We start from the raw sequence: 20,998 nt of genomic DNA on the forward strand, positions 1-20,998 counted from the left end.
AGTAGAGTCTGGGTTCCCCCCCCCCCAGGGGCCTGTCGGGGCCTGGGTTTCAGCTGTCCACACCACAGCAGTGGGCAACGAGCTTAAAGCCCCTGATGGCTCTGGGCGCTGACTCTCACCAGTGGCTATGGATGAAGTCACATGCCTATCTTATGTTTAGGAGAATGTTAGTCCAAATTCCATATACCAGCTTCAGGAAATTATTTTTGCTTGAGGCAGTACTGGGGAAGGGTTCTTGCCCCTGAACTTATGATGCACAGATATAATTTTGTGCCTTAGGGTCTCTGCTCTTCCTTTTGTACCACACTGATAGCACAATGCAATAATTTCCAAGGTGAGGTTAGGTCTCCTCTATATCTTGTATACGGATGTTGTTTCTTGGGCTGACACAGGCTTGGGACTGAATGTTTTGCCTTGAAAGTGTGATTGTTAATAAAGCTGATGGAATTCTGGCAAGATGGGCATTAACTGATCAAGAAAATTAGGGAAGAAAAATTGATGCCTCTGAGTTACGGTCTGGAGAAGAGTAGTGAATATCTCATGGACTGCCAAAGAACAAACAGATATGTCCTAGAAAGGGTGCAGCCAGAGTTCTCCTTGGAGGCAAGGATGACGAAGCTTTGTCTTTCATACTTTGGCCATGCATCTAGGTGAGGCTATTCCTTGGAAAGTTGGAGAGTCAGTTAAGGAGAGGAAGACCCCAGTGAGATGGATTGCCACTGTAATTTCAGCAATGACCTTTAGTGTCTCAAATATGGTGAGAATTGCACATGATAGGGCAGGTTTCAGGATAGTTATTCATAGGGTTGCTATGAGTCATACTCAACTTGATGACACCTAACAACAAGAACTTTGTGGTGCCTTGTTAAAGCAGCCAGAGGGAACTACTACTTATGTGCAACATTTGCAAAGGTGCACAGTCTAGCATTTGTGAGGATCATGCAGAATCAGGCAATGCACCTACTTTTCCCCCCCCATCTAAATTTCTGTTGTACCTAAATTCCCTACAGAAGTATATTGTGCTTAGCAAAGTAGAAGATCAGCAAAAGAGAAGAAGACTCTCAGTGAGATGGATTGACACAGTGACAGGGCGTAAGCACAACAGAAATTGTCAAGATGACATAGGATCAGGGCAGGGTATTGTTCTGTCATGTGTTCATTATGAGTTGGAGCTGACTCCACAGCACCCAACAACACTAAAATTACTGTGGATTGGAACTGGCTCAATAGTGACCACCACCAACAGGGATCTACTGCAGGACCCTCTCACCAGGTACCTTGACACGGAGGATATTGATCCCACTCATGCTGCCGCTCCTGTCAATGAGGAAGATGAACTCCCCATGGGTCTTTCTCAGGTTTGACTGAACTGACTGGAGGTCAGGACAGAAGTTGAGCATGATGACAGAGTGATGGGGAATGTCCTTGTGGAGACGTTTCCTGATGATTTCTGTCTGGAAGAGAATGAGACATCCTCTCACTTGGGAAATCAAAGGATCCAAAGACATTCCTGAGACCCTGTGACTCATCAAATAGTAACAAACACAATGCCTGCAATGATGGACCTGAGCATAGTGGAGATTCTGAGGATGGCGTAGGATAGGGCATGGATTCCATCTGTTGTCCACAGGGTTGCCATGAATAATAGTCGACTGGACCACACATAACACCACCACCAACACTCATACTCTATGTGAAAGACTTCCAGCTATCTGTTTCTTACTGCCACACTTACTAGAGGTTCAGAATGCAATGGAAGACATGAGATTTGGAGGAAGAAAGATCTGAGTTTAAATCTCAGCTCTTTCACTATTTAGTGATTTGATCTGGGGCAAATCCCTCTTTTGATCTGTTTCCATTTACTTCTTATGGAGATTGTGAGGATGAACACAGTTAACACCTAAAAAAAAGCCCCCGGCACACCTGCAGGTCCTTGGTTAATTAGTGTTCTTTTTACTTTTCATCAGCCAAGACCAGTTGCCATCACTTGATTCCTACTCATGGTTACCCCATATGTGTCAGTGTGTATCGTGTTCCAAGGATTTTTTTAATGGCTGATTTTTCAGAAGTAGACCTTGAATCTCCAACCTTTTATTCGCAGCCAAATGCATTAACTGTTAGCACTACCTAGGGCCTCCATCTATTTCAGTGTGAAGATGAACCCAAGTGACTCAGTGTGGGAGCCACTTTGGTTCACCATGGCTGGGAGTTTTGCTTTCCTGTTTTATTCATTCTTTCCCACTGATAAATCCCTACTTGTTCTTCAACTTTACCTGTTTGTAAAACTTACTCTTATCTTCCAAAACCCCAAACCCAACCCACAACTGTAGAGTTGATGCTGACTCATAGGGTTCCTAAGGCTCCACATCTTAATAGAAGGAGACTATTCATCTTTCTCCACTGGAGTAGCTGGTGGGTTTGATAAGCTGACCTTTCAGTTAGATAACTAATACCCCCTAATCTTCTAAGTGGACTTAATAGTGTCATTTCTCCACTTACGAAGGAGTGTAAGAGTATAGACCTCATAGTGCTGTTTTGGGAATTATATGTGATGCTTATGGAGGTCTCTGCTGCCAGAAAAAATAACTGTCTCTAAACAGTATCTATCATGATATCTGTTGCCATTATTGTTGTTTGTTCTAGGGCCCATTCCTTCTCATGCTTTCTTGCAGACTTTTGCTTTTATCTTTGTCTCTCCTCTCACTAGGCCATACCTAATCTTCTGCATTTCCTGGTTTAAATAGGGTTGACAGTCTTGGTAATATAGTGCTTAAGGACTCAGCTACTAACAGAAAAGTTGGTAGTCCAAACTCAACATACCAACTGATGCAAGGCAGAACAATATGACAGCTTGCTTCCAAAAACACAGACTAAGAAACCCATGGGACAGTTCTATAGGGATGCTGTGAACTAGAATAGATTCGATGGTAATGGGTTTGGTTGGGCTTAACATAGAATCTGGTATAGAGAAGAATGCAGAGAATATTAAAAGAAGGGCACTAACTTAGTTCCTTATCGTTTTTGTGTGGCCTCTTGGCTGGCCCTGACACTCTGATGATTAATTTGACCCTCTTCCTCCGTTTTAAATTTCATTTCCACCATCCTCACCACTCCTCTCTCCACTCTGACTCTTCATCTGTCTGTCTCTGTGTGTACATATATTTCTTTGTGACCATTTCTCAGTTTCTGTCTATTTGAGTCTTTTCCTCATCTCAATAGAAGACATCATCATCCACCAAGCTGTTCAAACAAAATCCCATTGGAATTTCATTTGATTCTTTTCCGTCGACCTCATTTAATCTTTTAGCAAAGAATTGTCAATTCTACATCTAAAACATCTCAAAGTTGTTTCCTCCTCCCTGCCTGTACTGCCAGCACCAAGCTCAGGGCAGTGTCATCTCTTGCTTGGACTTTTGCAGTGGACTGTTACCAGCCTCTTCTTTCACCTTTTAATTGCCAGTCAGAGCAATCTATCTTGTGATTTTCTTGCTCTGCAAGCTTATGCTCTGCACCATGGTTTACAAAGACCTACGTGGTCTGGTTGCTGCCAGCTTGCCAATCTCATCGTTGCCCCACCTGCTCCTTGGGTCTAAAACACAGAAGCCTCCTTTGTGTTTCTCTGATAGGTCACCACTGTCCTGCTCCTCTGTCCTTGCACACATATGGTACTTGCTATTCGCTCTTCTTATGGCGGGTTCTGTGCCATCTGCCAGCTCTCCTCCTCAGACAGGCTTTCTTCCTAGCTCTCATTATGCTATTCCCCTGTTTTGCTTTTACATGCTCTTCATCCCTTTTCCACCTGATCTTCTTCATTTGTTTATGGCTCGCCTGTCTGTCCATTCTAGACTGTACACTCCATGAAGACAAGGAATGTATCATTTCCCGTGCTTTAACTCCAATGCTTAGAACAGAGCATACTTGGTGTTCATTGAATGAATAAAACTGGGTGAATTATGTGTGCTCCTTTGTGGGTATTTCTGATCTTGCTCTCACTCTGTGGTCTCTTTTTCATGTACATACATGGTGTTCCTCCCTGTATCATTCGTTCTGTCTTTGCTGAATAATGATTTTTGACAGCTTGCCCTACCCATCCACTCCTCCTGATTGATGCTTGTCCTCTGGATGTCCCCACTCTACCCCTATCTCCCTCCTGCATGGATCCCCGTTGCCACAGGCCACTGCCCAGTCTGGCTCTTTTGATAGAGAACCTGGGGCAGCCACAGCCCCATCTGCCAGGGAGAGGAGCCACCTCTGAGAACCTGCTTTCTGCCGTTCAGAGGGGAGGGGTGCCTGGCTCTGCTGCCTCTAATGTCTCCTCTCAAGCTGCCATTATCCAATTACAATAAACTCATCACTTCTCCACAGCTGCGGGTTGATCGCTGTCATCCCTGGAGCTTGTGAGAATACACGTCATTTGCATAAGCAACCCAAGGTGGCAAATTAATTCTCATTTGCTTCAGCGGCCCCAGAGCTAATTGATTTAATGCGCAGCAGGCAGGGCAGCCACCCCAGGCTTGGGAGGCACATTGTGTTTCCCTTTGTCGTCCCCACCACCACCCCCGCTACATTCTGCAGTTTTCAAACTCAGTGACACTCTTGGCATTGCCACCCCCACTCTGTGCACCTGGCTCCAGTCTCTTCTCCCAGTCCACTCATTTGGGTGAGAGACCACTTCTGGGAAGATAGGTGATTGCAGGGATATCTTTAATAGGGGGGTGACATTTGCACTGATACAGCTATTATTCCCCACCCACTTCCCACCTCACCATCCCCCTCCACCAGCTGGTCCAGCAGGAGATGGCAGGGCCTGTAAACTCAGCTTAACTGCCACCACATGGCCTATTTGAATTGCTTCGCCTCATTGTCACCAAACCCAGTGCAAGATACCAATCCTCTCCTGCTTCTAGCTCATTAGTTATTTATGGATGTCAGATTTCAGAGTCTGCATCAGAATCTTTATTGGAGGGCCAATAAACAGTCATCATCCTCTGACCCATCTTGGCCTCAGGGATTGGCAAGATGTGCAGGGCCATGAGCAAAAGTTGCCGGCTGTACCTGTGCCTGCCTCTCAGCTTCCTATCTCCAGCCTCCAGTGCTAGAGTCTTCTCAGCCCTCAGCTCCACGGGGTGGAGGCAGGGGAGTACAGAGGGAAAGGAGCTTTCTCCACCTTTTCTTGCTTTGCCTTTATTCTGTACACAGAGCAAGGGCCACACAGTTGGCAAAACAAAGGGGTCTCTTAGAAGGTGAAAAGAGGGAGGCCTAGGAATTAAAGATGGGACTGAGAGGGTACCCAGCTATAGTATCCTTGGGTTGGAGTAGAATGGAGAAGATTCAAGTTGCTTCTGCCATTAGTCTTCGATTTCACCTGGACTAGAGTGGTTCAATGGTAGACTGACTTCTTGCCTTCCTTGAGGAAGATTGGAGTTCAAATACCAGCTATGGACTTGAAATACAGCTACCACCTGCCTGTATAGTAGTGGTTTGTGTGTTATGCTGTTAACCAGATTTCAGCAAAGTTTTCAGACTAAGAGACTAGAAAGAAAGGCCTGGTGACCTAATTCCCCAAATCAGCCACTGAAAACCATATGGGTCAGTCTGATCCCTAACAAATCACAGAGATGATACAGGATCAGATAGTATTTTATTCTGTTGTGCAAGAGGTCTCCATGAGTAAGAGACAAGCTCAATAGGACCTGACAACAACTTGGGCTTGAAGATGGATCTAGTGAAAGGTGACCTGGCAGGAGATGGAGACAAGAGGACAGAGTCCAGGGACTGTTACATTGAGAAGTCCATTCTTTACGTATGTCCCAGTGTCTCAACCCACTGAAGAGAGATATGGGGGGGAAAAGCGCTTCTCGTTCAGAATTTGCCACCAGCTTTACAGGTGAACCTGGACAAGTCCTCTCTTCCATCTTTGTCTCAATCTCCTCCAGGTTCCAGGAAAACCAAATGCTCAGTGCCAGCCCAGCCTCGCCACCACCCACTCTCTGTTTTGTTTCCCTCACCTTTCGCTCTGCACTGCTGTCCTTTTTCATCCCTTTTATGAAGTCTGTTCTTCCCTTCAAATGTTGCTCATACTCTCCTAGGGTCATGTCCCCTTTCTCCATGAGGACATGTGGCATGTGGGGCTCTGCAGAGATGAGGAGACCAACACTCAGTGGTGGTGGAGAGATGCAAGGAGCCAGGGTTTAGAGCAAGGTCTTCCCAGGTAATGGGACTCCCATATGAAAGAGGGGGTGTCATCCCTGGCTAGACAAAGAAGTCTGGGGTCATGGAAAGACTCTTTAGCTGGGAGTGATTGGCTGCCCCTCTCTGAGTCTTAGCTTACCCATCTATAGGATGGGGAAAGGACTGGACTAAATGAACTTTAAGGTCCTGATGGTCTGTGAATTCTTGTAAAAAGAAGATAAAAGGACTCCTCACTGAAGCTACAAGGTCTCAATGCACTCAGGGCTTTGATGATCTTTTATTGAGCTACCCCAGAGGACAAATGCTCCAGTAGGTAGATAAGACCTTAGGGTCTTTGGAGTTAGAATGAGGGCAAAAAACATTCAATTTTTCCAGTTAGAGCCAAGTTTCTGAGGAGGCAATAATGAATTTCCCTCCTGTTCAGCAGTCCTGGTTAGATGCTGGTCAAAGGCTCACATGTCCCGTCTCCCACAGACCTGGTGCCCCTGTCCTCCCCCAGTTATTCCAGGACCCCCACATTATTCCCCCTACCACTGGGATGGATGAGGATCTCCACGGGCCGGTCAAAGGTGTGCTTGTTGGCCAAGGTGATGATGATGCTCTTGGCTGAGCGAGCAGAGGGGGCGGCGTCAGCGCGGATCTCATGGGTGGGACTTTCCACTCCTGGGTGGCACAGAAAATCAAAGATAGATTCAGGATCCCCAAAAAGAAGGGGCTTGGAAAGGCACACTGTCAACCAGGCCAGGGATGATGAGTGGCATTCCAGCCCTGTCAGAATCCCAACCTGCTGTGTGACCATGAGTTTCCCCCCTCTTTCTGGGCCTCAATTTCCCCAAGTGAAAAATGTGGGTTAAATATTTAAATTAAGCTCATTACCACGGAGTCAGCTCTGACTTTATTTTATTTTATTTTTTTTTTGTGTGTGTGTGTACTGTCAAATCGGATTTGACTGGTACAGGAGGAGATTGCCTCTCCTCCAGCAAAGCATCTGGTGAATTTGAACTGCATAAGTCTGGGATTGCAGAGCAGCTTCTTGTCAGTAGTCCACCAGAGCTCCCCAAGTTCTGACTTTTAGTGACCAGTAGGACAAAGCAGAACTGTCCATAGGGTTTCTAAAGATAAAACCTGAAACAGAAGCAGACTATCCAATCTTTCTCCCACAGGGTAGCTGGTGGGTTTGAACCACCAACGTTTTGGTTAGCAGCCCAGCGCTTAACTCATGTTGCCACCAAGGAATGTGAGCTTGAATAGGTGGCATCTAATATTCCTTCCAGTTCTGGCCTCTGGATTCAAACCAAAACCAAAACCACAGCCACTGTGTCAATTCTGATTCAAAAGAGCCCTTCAGACAGAGAACTACCATACAGGGTTTCCCATGGTTGAGATATTTGTGGAAGCAGATTGCTTTACTTGTTTGTGATGGGGCAGCTGGTAGGTTTGAACCACTAAACTGTCAATTAGCAGTTCAACACTTAAACCACTGCATCACCAGGACTCTTCCTTGGCATCCAGTAGGGGTGAAGTCTTGCATTAGGGTGTAATATTGATTTAGGAGAGCACACACCAGCAAGGAACCACAATCCTAGCGCCCTTTAAAAACCTAAGTGGGATGGGGAGGAGAATCATTATAGCTACAGTTCTCAGTCCTGGCTGCACATTGCAATCACCTGGGGAGCTTTTGAATATTCTGATACCCATACACATCCCAGGATATTTCACTGTAATCTCTCAGGGTGATCTCTGGGCATTCATGTTTAGAAAATTCCCCAGGTTCTTTTGGTCTCTGGACAAGGAGAGAAACACGAAGCAGCTTTAGGACTTTGATCTCCAGGAGAGGTCCAAAAAGACATCATTTCTTGATGGAAATTTCCCCAGGAAACCACTGGGGTAAAACTCAGAGGAAAACTATTCCTCTGAGGACTCATCCTCCAGGCTGCGGTTGGGTAAGTAAAAAAAGAAGGAGCCGGGGAGCTCTGGTGGCCTAGTGGCAGGAAGCTGCACTGCAATCCCAGAGGTGCATGGTTCGAATCCACCAGATTCTCTGCCGGGGAAGGAGGGACAATATCGTCCAGTACCAGTCAGATCCGATTTGACGGTACACACACAAAAATAATAACAATTTTTTAAAAAAAGCAGGAGTCCTAATGCTTTCTGTTTCAAGTTGTCCTCCATCTGGCTCAGTGACTCCCTTGCTCCCTATGCCCTGGCCTTTTTCACTCTCCCCTCGCAGCTTTTGGTCTTTAGTTTCCCCACCTGGGATCCTCAAGTCTTCTCTCCAGCACCCGCCCCTGGTCTGGACAGGACAGGTCCCTCTCACCTGCCAGCAAGCAAGGTCCACGGATCTCCAGCTGGAAGCTGAACTCATATTCCATGGGGTTGGAGACCTCAGTGTTCAGAAGATTCACTAGATCCAGTTTGTTCCAGGATTCCGGGGTCCGGGCGCCAGTGCACTGCCTGTCTTTGCTGGGAGGGGACAGAGGGGAAGCAAAGGTCATAGTCAGGGCATGGGCAGGAGGCCAGAGTAGAAAGATGAGGAGACAGGGGGCCTAGGAAGTCCTAGCAATTGTGCCAAAACCTATCAAGAGGACTGAGGAATATCCCCTCACCCTTGTCCCTTACTTCCCACTTCCACCTGCCCCCAGAATAGGCCTGGGTACTTTGGTGGAACACCTGTGATGGACTGGCAGCATGCACAACATTTCATGTCTTTCTCAGGATGATTTTCAGAGGAAGGTATCATGGCCTCATTTTCCATATGGGGAAACTAAGGTTCAATGAGGGGAGATGACTAATCCAAGATCACACAATTAAGACTTAAAAGAACTGAAATCCTCACTGTCAGGCTCCATTTGGTACTGCTTCTGTGGTCAAGTCATTTCTACTCTGTCTTGAGTTTCTTATTCATTAAATGGGGATAACATTTAAGAAACTGATGTGAATCTATGAGCCTGTGCCTAGCTGTGTGTCTGTCATATGCTGGAGGCTTGAGTTTCTTAGTCCCTTTCTTTTGTTTTATCTCCTACATCTCTGATCTTACCTCCTCTCTCTCCCTTACATAAAACAAACTCACTGCTGTTACATAAGAACCAACTCATAGCTGACCCTCCAGTGGATTTTCATGGAAGAGATTTCCCATCTTTCTCCTACAAGAGTGGCTGGTAGATCTAAACTACCAGAGAGGTGCCATCATTAGGTTAGTATGACTCCCTTTGAACACCCACCCTCCTCATGAGTTTGCTAGATGTCCTTCAATAGGCATGTTGTGGTTGTTAGGTGTTGTCTAGTCAACCTCAGCTCATGATGACCCCACATCTGCAAAGCAGAGCGGTGTTCTATAGGGTGTTCAATGCTTTGGTCTTTCAGAAGCAGATCTCCAGACCCCTCTTCTAGTGCCTCTGGGTAGATAATGAACCATTAACCTTTCAGTAAGTGTTGAACACTTGCAAGTAGTGTTGAACAGTTTGTACTATTCAAATACCACATATCTTTGTAAAATACATGGTGGCCTTTGGGGGTGATGACATTTTAAATGACGAGACTGCATTTATTAGAATTCTCTTCCAACATCTAACACTAGTTTTAAGTTCTGTCTGGAAGACTGTGAACCAAAATGCTTGCTAACACTGTGTTGTTTGGGAATCTCCATCACAGTGCACGTATGTGCTCCCCTCGTGATGGACAGTTAGGCTGCCCTCACCGCTCTAGATCCACAAAAAGCACCATTATAAAGATTTTTATCTGTATCCTGGAGAGGGTGAAGCTGGGCTGCTCCTTGGAGTCAAGGATTCTGAAGCTTCATCTGGCATACTTGGGGCATTTTGCAAGGAGGGACTGGTCCTTGGAAAGGGACATCATGTTTGGGAGAGTGGAGGGAAAGTGCAGGAGGGGAAGACCCTAGATAAGATGGATCGATTCTTGAAAATTCTATGGGGCAGTTATATTCTGCACATATGGACATAGGATGACTTAGAATTGAAGATAGAGCAACTAACAACATAGTGCTACAAGGATGGGTTTATTTCTTCATGTCACATGCTGTGCTGACACTGTTGTTGTTAGGTGCCATTGAGTTGAGTACAACTCATAGTGACCTTTTGAACAGAAGATCTGAACCCTATTCTATCCTGTGCCGTCTTCACACTTCCTGACACAAAAGAGCCCATTGTGGCAGCCCGGCCTTTCTTCTTCTAAGCTTCTATTTGAGTCCAATCCTCCACATTGTTACTAAACACTGTATAATGGATTGTATCAGACACTCCACCATAACAACTATTAGAGGAAAGCAAAGAATAACTAGTTGGACTATAATCTACTGTGTGATAATGTTTGTGTTGTCTTCCAAATGAACCCCTAGGGAGTCTAGGTCTATTTTCTATCTGAACAAGATGGAAGGAGGGAAGTAATTGTGCAACAAAGAATGCATATTTTTTTAAAAAAGTGAACTTGATGAGGGGGAAGGGAAGGAGAGGGGGTAGAAACGTGCAGCAATGAATGAATGAGTGAATGAAACCAGTAAAAAAAAAAAAAGAAAAAGAAAATATAACTTTTCTGTAAACATTTGTTAAAATCACAATAAAATTAAAATTTTATTTAAAAAAAGATGCATCAATTCTGTGATTGGGGTGGTGGAAGTAAAGTGTGTCAGAGACGGTGAGGTTAGCATAGGATAGAACAGGGTTTAGGGCTCTTGTACATAGGGTCTCTATGAGTTGCAAGCGACTCGATGGCACATAACAACAACAACAGCTCTACAGCCATTTTATCAGGGCAAAGGGCACTTTACCGGATTGCTCGCCTGTTGTCTGTCTCAGAATCCACTTTGACAAGCAGTGAACAAGATAGGACAGGATTCAGATCTATTGTTTATAGGGTTCTTATGAGTAGTACTTGACTCGAAGGCACCTTACACCCACATGTCTTTGCTAACATTTGGTATTATCCACTTATTCTTTTTTCTGTTGGAGCTATCTTAAGGTCCTTAGGGACTTAGTAGAGAGCATCACTACTAACTTGATCTGCTGGAATAGTAGAGAGTGAGCCTCTCTGAATCAGTGTAGCGGCAGTAGGGCCTGCTGAACCTCTTTCATTCTTTGACCCACTGAGGTCCTGAATATCCCCAGTCCCACTCAATCTTGACTCTTCAACACACAAGGCTGGGCACCTAGCATAGTACTTCAAGGACATAACATTGGTATTCCCTCATCTGAGACTGGAATATAGGCTAGACCAACATCTCTCTGCTGTGCCTACAATGTTCTCACTGAGCCTTCAAAGCTCCCCATTCACCTGTGTAATCTCTCTTTGGGCATGTTGCAAGGAGGGACAGGTCCTTGGAGAGGGACATCATGCTTGGGAGGGTGGAGGGAAGGCACAAGAGGGGAAGACCCTCTATGAGATGGATTGATTCAATGACTGCGGTAATTGGGATGGGGGTGTCAGAGTCAGTGCGATTGGCACAGGGTTTAGGGCTGTAGTACATAGGGTCGCTATGAGTCGCAAACGGCTCAACGGCACATAACAACAACAACAATCTCTTTTATACATCATGCTTGTGAGGGTGGAATGACAGCTCAAGAGGGGAGGGACATCATGCTAGGGAGGGTGGAGGGGCAGCGCAAGAGGGGAAGACCCTCTATGAGGTGGATTGACTCAGTGACTGGGGTAATTGGGATGGGTGTGTCAGAGGCAGTGAGATTGGCACAGGATAGAACAGGGTTTAGGGCTGTTGTACATAGGGTCACTAAGAGTCACAAGCGACTCCATGACACATAACAACAACAACAACAACCTCTCTTATCTCTCAGTTACTCTGTGAGATAAGCCTTCTGCCTCAGGGCCTTTGCATATGCTCCTCCCTCTACCCAGAATGCTTTTCTCCAGGTACTTCCACGACCAGCCCCTTTCATTTTGGCCTAACTCAAATATTGCCTAACTTCTGTCTAAAATAGCCCCGATTCCGTCTTGTCTCTCTCTATCCCCATATCACCTATCTTTATAGAACTTGTCATCGGAAATGCCACATGCTTACGGGTTTAATTATTGTCTGAGTCTTCTCTCTCTCTCCCTCTATTTGAATGTTAGCCCCACTAGGGCAGGGGCTTTGTCTGGTTTACTGCTGTATCCCCCCCACTCAGAACAGTGACTGGTATATTAAAAAAAAAAACCCCGAACAAACCCAACCAAAAAATCCTCAAACTCATTGCTGTCGAGTCAGAACTGACTCACAGCTGCCTCTCCAGGAGATTTCCAAGGATGTAAACTGCATGAAAGGAGCTTGCTCATCTTTCTTCCATGGAGCTGCTAGTGGATTAGAACCGCTAGAGAGGAGCAGCCTTTGGGTGAGCAACAGAGGTCCCTGCCTGGCATACAGTAGGTGTCTAATGTCTATTGGTGGAGTGATTGAGGAGCACTTTCCAGGCTGACCGCTGAGGGAGGCTCTTGTCCCTCTTAGCATTCTAATAGGTTAGCCCTCTATCCTGACAGTGTCTTCTATGTCCCTGTCCCTTCAGCCCAATGAGCACACGTCCCCACTCATCTCAGAGCCCTGGGACTGGTAACTATATGATTACTATGGCACAACTTCCTGAAGATCAACTTGGCTTAAAGGTTTGTGGTGAGAGTTGGGGTGAGGGGTTGAGTAGTTTAGCTGGTAATCAACTTAAATTGTTATTTTTTTACTAAAATGGATTAGATTTAAAAAAGGTATATGTCTTCAGTGAATAAACTCAAGGCTTCTAGTGAAATCTCCTGTATGCAGCAAACTAATTAAAAATGGCACCCCCTCAACCTCTCAAGGGACGCTCTGGTGGTCTTGTGGGAAAGAACTGTATTTCCAGCCCAAAGGTACACTGTTCAAATCTACCAGCGGCTATGCAGGAGATAGATGGGCTATCAATCCTTGTGAGATTTACTGCCTCTGAAAACCTGTGGGAGAATCAGCTATGAGTCAGTTCTGACTCGATGGCACACAACAACAACAACAACTCAGTCTCTTGCCTCCTCAGGTTTGGTCGGTTGTAGGTGCTTTTTCCTTTCCTCCTCATCAGGAAGTACAGTCTATCCTGACTGGCTGCTCCTACCTATAGCTCAGTGTGGCTTTTAATTGGGCATTTCCTTTGCTATATCCTCATCTCTGTAGTAGTTTTCCTCCTACAAATGCTACCCCCCAATACTTCAGGTCCTGTTTTTGCTACCAGTCCTTGTAACCTCAAGGCCTTTGTCCCCGCTACTCTCACATATGGAAATACTCCTCTACACATACATCCTTCTCACCGGTGAGGCCTCACCTAAACCATCACATCTTCACAGGACCCTTACCTTCCTCTGGACCCTTTTTATACTCTTAGACTAATAAGCTTCTTCACTGAACTTTATGATACATGCAAGAATGTCAACAATGAGCTACATAGTACTTGTGCTATTAATCGGATAATGATCTCTCCCCTCAAGTTTTTAAAAGAGCAAGAACCATGAATTTATTCTCTCTGTATCCCTAATGCCTAGCTGACATATTGTTGTTATGTGCCATCAAGTTGGAACCGACGCATAGCTGACCATCCAGTGGTTTTCAGAGGCTGTAAATGAACTGCGTGGGAGAGGAATGTCCACCTTTGCCTGTGGAGCAGATGGTGGAGTTGAACCACCTACCTTTGGGTTGGCAACATAACTCTTCACCACTAAGTCATCAGAGCTCCCTAGCCCACAGATAGACTCAGAAAACAGTTCTTGAGTGAACGAGGTAATACATTTTGGATACCCTAATCCAAAATGGTCCAAATCCCAGAACTTCTGGGACAGGCCAAGGGGATTGCTATGTGTTCTAAGAAAGCAGGAGAGGAACTGGTACCCCGATGGTGACAACTGTGGGGCCGAGCCTCACCTCCCACCTTCCTATCCCCTCGACCATGCACAGCCCTGGCTTCCCCAGCGAACTGTGTTGCCTATTCAGGAAGCTGGCTCTTGCCTGGACAGCAGCTTCTTACCTTTCGGGATGTTGGGTCAAAGGGCCAGCATACTCCTTGCAGAACTGGGGCACCGTTGGAGCACAGATAGCAGGCAGCAGGACCCGCACAGCCCCGCTGGGCAGAGTTGGGAGCTCAGACGAGGTGCTCAGGAGGATGGTCACGTTCTCCATGGGGCCGATGGTCCCCAGGTTGACCACGAACAGGATCCGTTCCAGGTCCTCATCTAAGGCCACCTTTCCTGATGCAGGAACAAAGGGCAATGGAAGCATCTTCTGGAAGCGGGCTTCCTGGGAGCTGGGCCTGGCGTCTGGGACTGTGCATACGTTATTGCTAGTGCTCTCTAAGATCGCTGTGTGGTAATTTGAAAAACTCTTTTCTGCTGACAGGAAAGAAGGATAACTCTAGGGGTTCGAATTTTCCAAGTTGCAGCATAATGAAAGGGTTGAATCAGGGTCTGGATCCACAGGGACCTGGTCCAGGCCTGTGTACTTTGCTGTTTATTTTGCTGTGGATGAGAGATTTTGGCTTACATAAAAACACCTAGAAGAAGGTTCAGTCTCTATCCTAACTGACTCTACTCCTCCCCAAAACCCAAACTTGAACATCCCCTGACACTTGCGATCCAAGCTTTTGTTCAGATGTTTTCCTTTTATCTGAAAGACCAGCCCCTCATTCCTCCTGAATCAATCTTACGCATTCATCCCCTGAAAACTTCTCTTGTGCTCTGCCTGGGCTCCTTTCTCCCTCTCCTTACATAGTCAGACCTCTCCTGCCTAGATCTATTTCCTATTATGATTATCCAAGACACATGGTTGCTATTCTTCCAGGCTCTGAGGGGTTGTAATGACTCGAGAAGCAACTTTGACATCATACATGGAAAGTGTTCGTTAAAATACCTTTCAGATGAAAAACTTGACCTTGGTCATAGATCCAAAGGTAAGAATCACGTACTGTGTCACACTTGTTCTGGGCTCAAATCCTGCCTCCAACAGTGACATACATGATGTGTGACCTCGATCCAGTTACTTACTGACCCTCTGGGAATGAGCCTCGCTGTCCTCAGCAGCTCTTTGAGTACTTTTTCATTCCAGGGACTGTGATGGGTACTTGTCTTGAATTTTTTCCATTGATCATCAGGTGGCTATCATTATTAGTTCTATTTTACAGATAGGGTTTATTTTCTGTGTAAGCTCACATGACGAGTAAGCAACAGGATAAGGAGTGTAAGTCATTTCACAGCCTCTGAGCTTGAATGATACACTCTTTGGCTCTGCAGGGATATCTGCACAAAGCTTTTGGAGGCTCGTCTGACCCTCATTACACGCTTAGGGTAAGAACAGAAATAGTTACCTCTGTTACATACAGAGAAGTGAACTTGAGGTTCAGAGGAGTTGATTACTGGCCTAAGGACACACAGGATTCCTGGCTCTTTGCGCAGTGCTCTCTCTACAGTTTCTAGGTTGCCCTTGCCTGACATTCCAGCCCAGGCAGCCTCAAGGCAATCCAGGCCCTGCCGTGGTCTCTTCTGGCCTCCTTACCTGTGACTGTTGGGGATCGGGTACAGCTGGCGTTGAGTTGACCACTCTCCAGCTTGGCTTTATCTTTGATCTGTACCGTCACGGTTCGCTTGTCGATCACTGCCTCAAAGCCGATCACTGTGGTGTACTCATCCAGGGGGTACAAGAAGAGGCCTGCAAAAGCAGGTCCAAAATTGTGACATGTCCCAGCCTCACCTTGCATGCCCCGCCCTCTATATTTGGCATGCAGGAAGATGCTCATGCTGTCAGAAAGGGCCCTGCAGGGACCTGGCCTGGGGCCTCCAATGGCTTCACCTGGGCCAACTCGGTAAGTGAAACAGCCGGTATGTGGGTGCAGTTGGTCAAATGGAAGATTCACAGCTTCTCCTAAGCTCCTTAACGCTTACTTTGCAGGTATGTGAGTCCTACATAGCTTAGAACTTCTGATTTTGCAAGAAAAATTGGAAATCTAAGTTTTATTTAACTTCCATGTGCAGTTCTAATAAAGCACATCCCTGCAATGCAGTTGGTCAATGACCATGAATTTGCCACCAGGGATGCTGAGGAGTTAGGGTATGGGAGGAGGGATACTCGGGTTCTAGTCCAGACCCTGTCTTATTTACCAACTTGGATAAGATACTTATTTTCTCTAAGCCTCTAAGTCCTAAGGTGAGGATAATAAAACCAAATTTAGGGCTGTTGAGAGTAGTGAAAGATTGCTACCATTTAGTGAGCTCTGTGCCATGTGATATGTGTCACTCTTATATTTCAGCAGTTATTCACACGAATATACTCAGGTGTGCACACAAATCACCTACAGGTTCTGACTGAGGAGCTCAGGCAGGGCCTGAGACTCTGCATTTCTAAGCAATTATGGAGCAGTGGCATGACTCGGAGGCTTCACTCAGAGTAGTACACTCTTACCTCATTTAATCTGCCTGATAACATTGGGGCAACACAGTGATGCTAGGCCTGGGTGAGCTCTCCACAAACCCTGCCTTCCTCTTTCATTGAGCATCAGTTTCCTCCTCTATGAAATGGGACAACAGATTATTTCTGTTTGTGGAAAGCCAAATGACTGTCTCATAGTTGTGCAGTAATTCAACCCCCCTTGGCTTACAAATGTGGCCTGTTCTAAGCCAGGCTCCCTGTTGCTAGTGGCTGCCATCATGTCAGTCCCCAGCTCTTAATTATCTCCTGTACAAAGGAATCACACACCACCTTGTTTAGATTGTTGTGACTCATGGGACTTGCACTGACTGATTTTTGGAAGTAGCATTGGAGGCTTTCTCTCCTACTCCTCTCAGTCTGAAAGCTGTTTCAGCATCATAGTAACACACAGACCTCAACTGAGAGATGAGTAATGGCCAGGTATGACATTGGTTTGGGTTGAACGGGATTATCCTTCATGAAAGGCAAGAATTCTACCACAAATCCACCGATGTTTTTCTCCCCAGTGTTCCCCAACAGGGCTTTAAAGCCCGCTCAGAAGGTTTCTGAGGGGAAAGAAGTTTCCCTGCAGGACCTTTTGGGGCAGTGTTGTTCCCCTGGGTATTGGGGAGGGCTTCAGAACATTGAGGTGGGCTGGAGAGTTGTCTTAAAGACATTTGTCACTGCATTGAGAAAGGTGATCTACCTACAGAATCTTTACACTCGCCTTCTTAGGAGAGGCCTCCCTGTAATTCCCTTCTAAACTATGAAGAGAGGACTTTGAATTACACATGACTGAACAAACACCCATCCACACAGATGATTTGTGTTTGCAGACTCCTTTCTGGTCCATTCTGTCCTGCTTCATGCATTACCTCATCTGCCTGCCACAGCCCCAGGTGGGACAGGCAGAGAAGAGCATGCTGATTTTGCTACACAGCAGTTTCCCCAGGGATACAGCCTGAGATGCACCAAGAACACGTGTGTGTGTGTGTGTGTGTGTGTGTGTGTGTGTGTGTGTGTGTGTACTCTTCATGCCTCTATTATTGGGAGGGTCCTTGAAGGAGGTTCAGGCAAACCATTTAACACAAGGGTCTGCCTTATGAAAGATGGAAAGCTCTGGAATGAAGAACTGGGGCTGAGCCCAAGCTTGGGTTCAAATCTTAACCTTACTTGTTATGAACTTTTGAGATGCACAGGGCAGAAACATCATTCTCGTTTTACAGATGAAGAAACTGAGACTCAGAGGTTAGAGTGTCAAGCAGCCAAGGTGGGAGGACAGATTTAGTCTGGAGGATAGAGTAACCCTGGGGATGGCCCAACAGGGGTTCTTACCCTGGAAGGGTTGGGATTCCAGGTTGCCATAGGTGAGGGAGGCAGTCAGGCCCAGAGCATAACCACTGACAAAGGAAGTGACACTGGATGCAGTGAGGGGCAAGGCTGCCCCTGTGGCCTGGTTCAGTAGGCCAGGCATTCTGCTGGCTCCTCAGCTCTCAGAACCTGCAAGAGATAAAAAGGCGAGAAATAAGCACAGACATCCTGATACAGATTGGATTATGCTTTCCTCCCAATGTGAGTGTTCTTGTTAGGTTCCCTCCACCATGTAGCAATCCTATGAAGATCTGATCTGAACCCTGCCCTATCCATCATCTCTGCCTCACTAGAGCCCATTGTCACAATCACTGTGCCAATACATCTCATTGAGGGTCTCCAACTCCTTTGATGACCCTACAACTCTTCTGAACTTGAGGTTTTCCTCCAATTACTAACACCTTCTAATAATACACCCAAAGATGAAGTTTCACCATTCTTTACTTTAAGGAACATTCAGGCCCACAGCATAAACACTCTCTCCAAGACATATTCATTTGTTGTCGTGGCGATCCATGATGTATTTAGTGCCTTTCACCAGCACAACAACTCAAAGGCATCAATTCTTCTGTCCTCTTTACTCATTGTCCAACTCTCAGTTGCTTATTAGGTAATTGAAAAGACCGTGGCATGCATCAGGCTCACCTTAGTCTTTACACTGACATCCTTGCTCCTCAGCACTTTGGCGAGGTTCCTGACTGCAAATGAGTTATGGGCTGAAATAAAAAAATATAATCCATGAAGAAAGTGAAAATTCATTACAAAGACAGAAGAGGAAACAAAGAGCAAGATGTATGTCAGAAGAGACTCCGAAATGTGCATTAGAGCACCAAGAAGCCAAAACAAAGGTATAAAATAAAAGAGCTGAACAGAAGATTTCAAAGGGCAGCTTGAGAAGACAAAACAAAGTATTATAAGAGAATGTGTAGAGGACTGGAACTGGAGTATAAAAGGGGAAGAACTCACTCAGCATTTCTAAAGTTGAATTGAAAAACAAATTCAAGCCTCAAGTTGAAATACTGTGACATGCTATGGACGAAATCTTGAATGATCCAGAAAGCATCAAAATAAAATGTAAGGAATACATACACTCACTCTATCAAGAATTGGTTAACAATGAAATATTTCAGGAAGTAGCATATTAACAAGAACCAGTAGTAATGAAAGTTCAAGCTATATTGAAGGCACTGGCAAAAACATGGCCCTAGAAATTGTTGGAATACCAATTGACATATTTCAAATAACATATGCAGCCAGTCTATGCCAAGATATTTGGAGGACAGCTGCCTATGAAGACATCCATATTTGTTTGCATTTCCAAGAAAGACAACCTAATAGAATGTGGATATTATGGAAATATCATTAATATATAAGCAAAATATTGCTGAAGAGTGTAAAAAAATTGGCTAGAATAGTACCTTGATATAATTACCAGATGGCACCAGGGATATCATAACTGATGTCTGATGGATCTTGGATGAAAGCAGAAAATATCAGAAGAATGTTTGTGTTCTATTGACTGCAAAAGCATTTCACTGTGTGAATCATAACAAACCTTGGCTAATATTGAGAAGGATGGGAATCCAAGAACACTTATATTCTTATGAAACCTATGCACAGGATAGAGCGGGGTTTAGGGCTGTTGTACATAGGGTCGCTATGAGTCGCAAACGACTCGACGGCACATAACAACAAAAACAACAATACCTGGACCAAGAAGCTGTTGTCTGAACAAAACAAGGGAACATGGTTTAAAATCAGGAAGTGTGTCAGGGTTGTATCCTTTTCCCATACCTATTTGATCTGTATACTGAACAAAAAATAAAAGAACCTGAACTAAAAAAAAAAAAATAACAGAACAGCAAGCAACAAATGCTGGCGAGGTTGCGGAGAAACTACAACCTTTATTCATTGTTGGTGGGAATGTAAAATGGTACAATCACTGTGGAAAGAGGTGTGGTGCTTTCTCAAAAAGTTGCAAATAGAGATACCATTTGACCCAGCAATTCCACTACTGGAAATAAACCCTAAACAGACCATAAACAACATCCAAGCAGATACATGCACACCCATGTTTATTGTGGCTTTGTTCTCAATAGCAAGGAGTTGGAAACAACCTAAGTGCCCATCAACAAACTAATGGAGAGAGAGTGGTATATTCACAATGGACTATTACACTGCATTGAAAAACAAGGAACTCATGCAATATTATTCAAAATGGGTGACCCTGGAGGACATTATGCTGAGTGAAGTATCTCAGTCACAGAAGGACAAATAGTGTATGGTGCCACTGTTGTAGAATGAGTCTGACATCAGGGTGGGGGTAAGACTGAGAAAAACTAGATAAATGATGTATACTGCATTGAAGCCAATGAGGGAGAGAACAGTTTAAAAGTAATATATTTTAGGGCATTATGATTATCATAAGCGTTTCAAATGAGGGTTGCAGAGTGAAGTATACTCGAGATGGGGGTGGGGGGGATGCAGGGGGATTGTATACCAATGAAGGAGTTTTTCTTTTGCTTTTTAAGGAGAAGAGTGAACTGGGGCTTGAGATGGAGGGGAGAAAAGTGCAACAATGAATGAATGGAAATACAAAACCTTTGTAAATGTTCATTGAAATTAATAAAAAATAATCCTAAAAAAAAAGTACCTTCCAATTTCTCTCTTAAAAAAAAAAAAAGAATGTGACATCAGGATCAGAGAAGACTCAACAATAACCTGCATTATGCAGATGGCACAACCTGGTTTACTGAGAGTGAGAAAGACTGACTAGCAAGCCACAGGAGATTGAGGACTACAGTGTTCAATATATATTGCATCTCGACATCAAGAAGAAGAATCCTCACCACTGGATTGATAAACAACATAATGATAGATGGAGAAAAGATTGACATTGTCAATAATTTCATCCTACTTGGATCCACAGTCAACTCCCTTGGTCCTAGCAGTCAGAAGATGTAATGCATTGGGAAAATTTGCTGTCAGAGACCTCTCCAAATTACTGAAGAATGATGTCAATGT

General features: G+C 45.1%; 1 protein-coding gene across 1 annotated transcript in view; it reads right to left on the reverse strand.

Moving 5' to 3' along the window:
* The window catches only part of VWA5B1 (von Willebrand factor A domain containing 5B1), an 88,098-nt gene extending 70,021 nt beyond the window's left edge, over positions 1-18,077 (reverse strand). The window contains 8 exon segments of the mRNA XM_006883674.1: positions 1,278-1,454; positions 6,009-6,133; positions 6,724-6,855; positions 8,510-8,655; positions 14,175-14,399; positions 14,401-14,443; positions 15,695-15,847; positions 17,939-18,077. Coding sequence (XP_006883736.1) covers positions 1,278-1,454; positions 6,009-6,133; positions 6,724-6,855; positions 8,510-8,655; positions 14,175-14,399; positions 14,401-14,443; positions 15,695-15,847; positions 17,939-18,077 — 1,140 coding nt within the window.
* Between the last annotated feature and the right edge of the window lie 2,921 nt (positions 18,078-20,998).

Source organism: Elephantulus edwardii, unplaced genomic scaffold (assembly GCF_000299155.1).
Source record: "Elephantulus edwardii isolate Elephantulus edwardi_28Jun2011 unplaced genomic scaffold, EleEdw1.0 scaffold00028, whole genome shotgun sequence".
Classification (NCBI taxonomy): domain Eukaryota; kingdom Metazoa; phylum Chordata; class Mammalia; order Macroscelidea; family Macroscelididae; genus Elephantulus; species Elephantulus edwardii.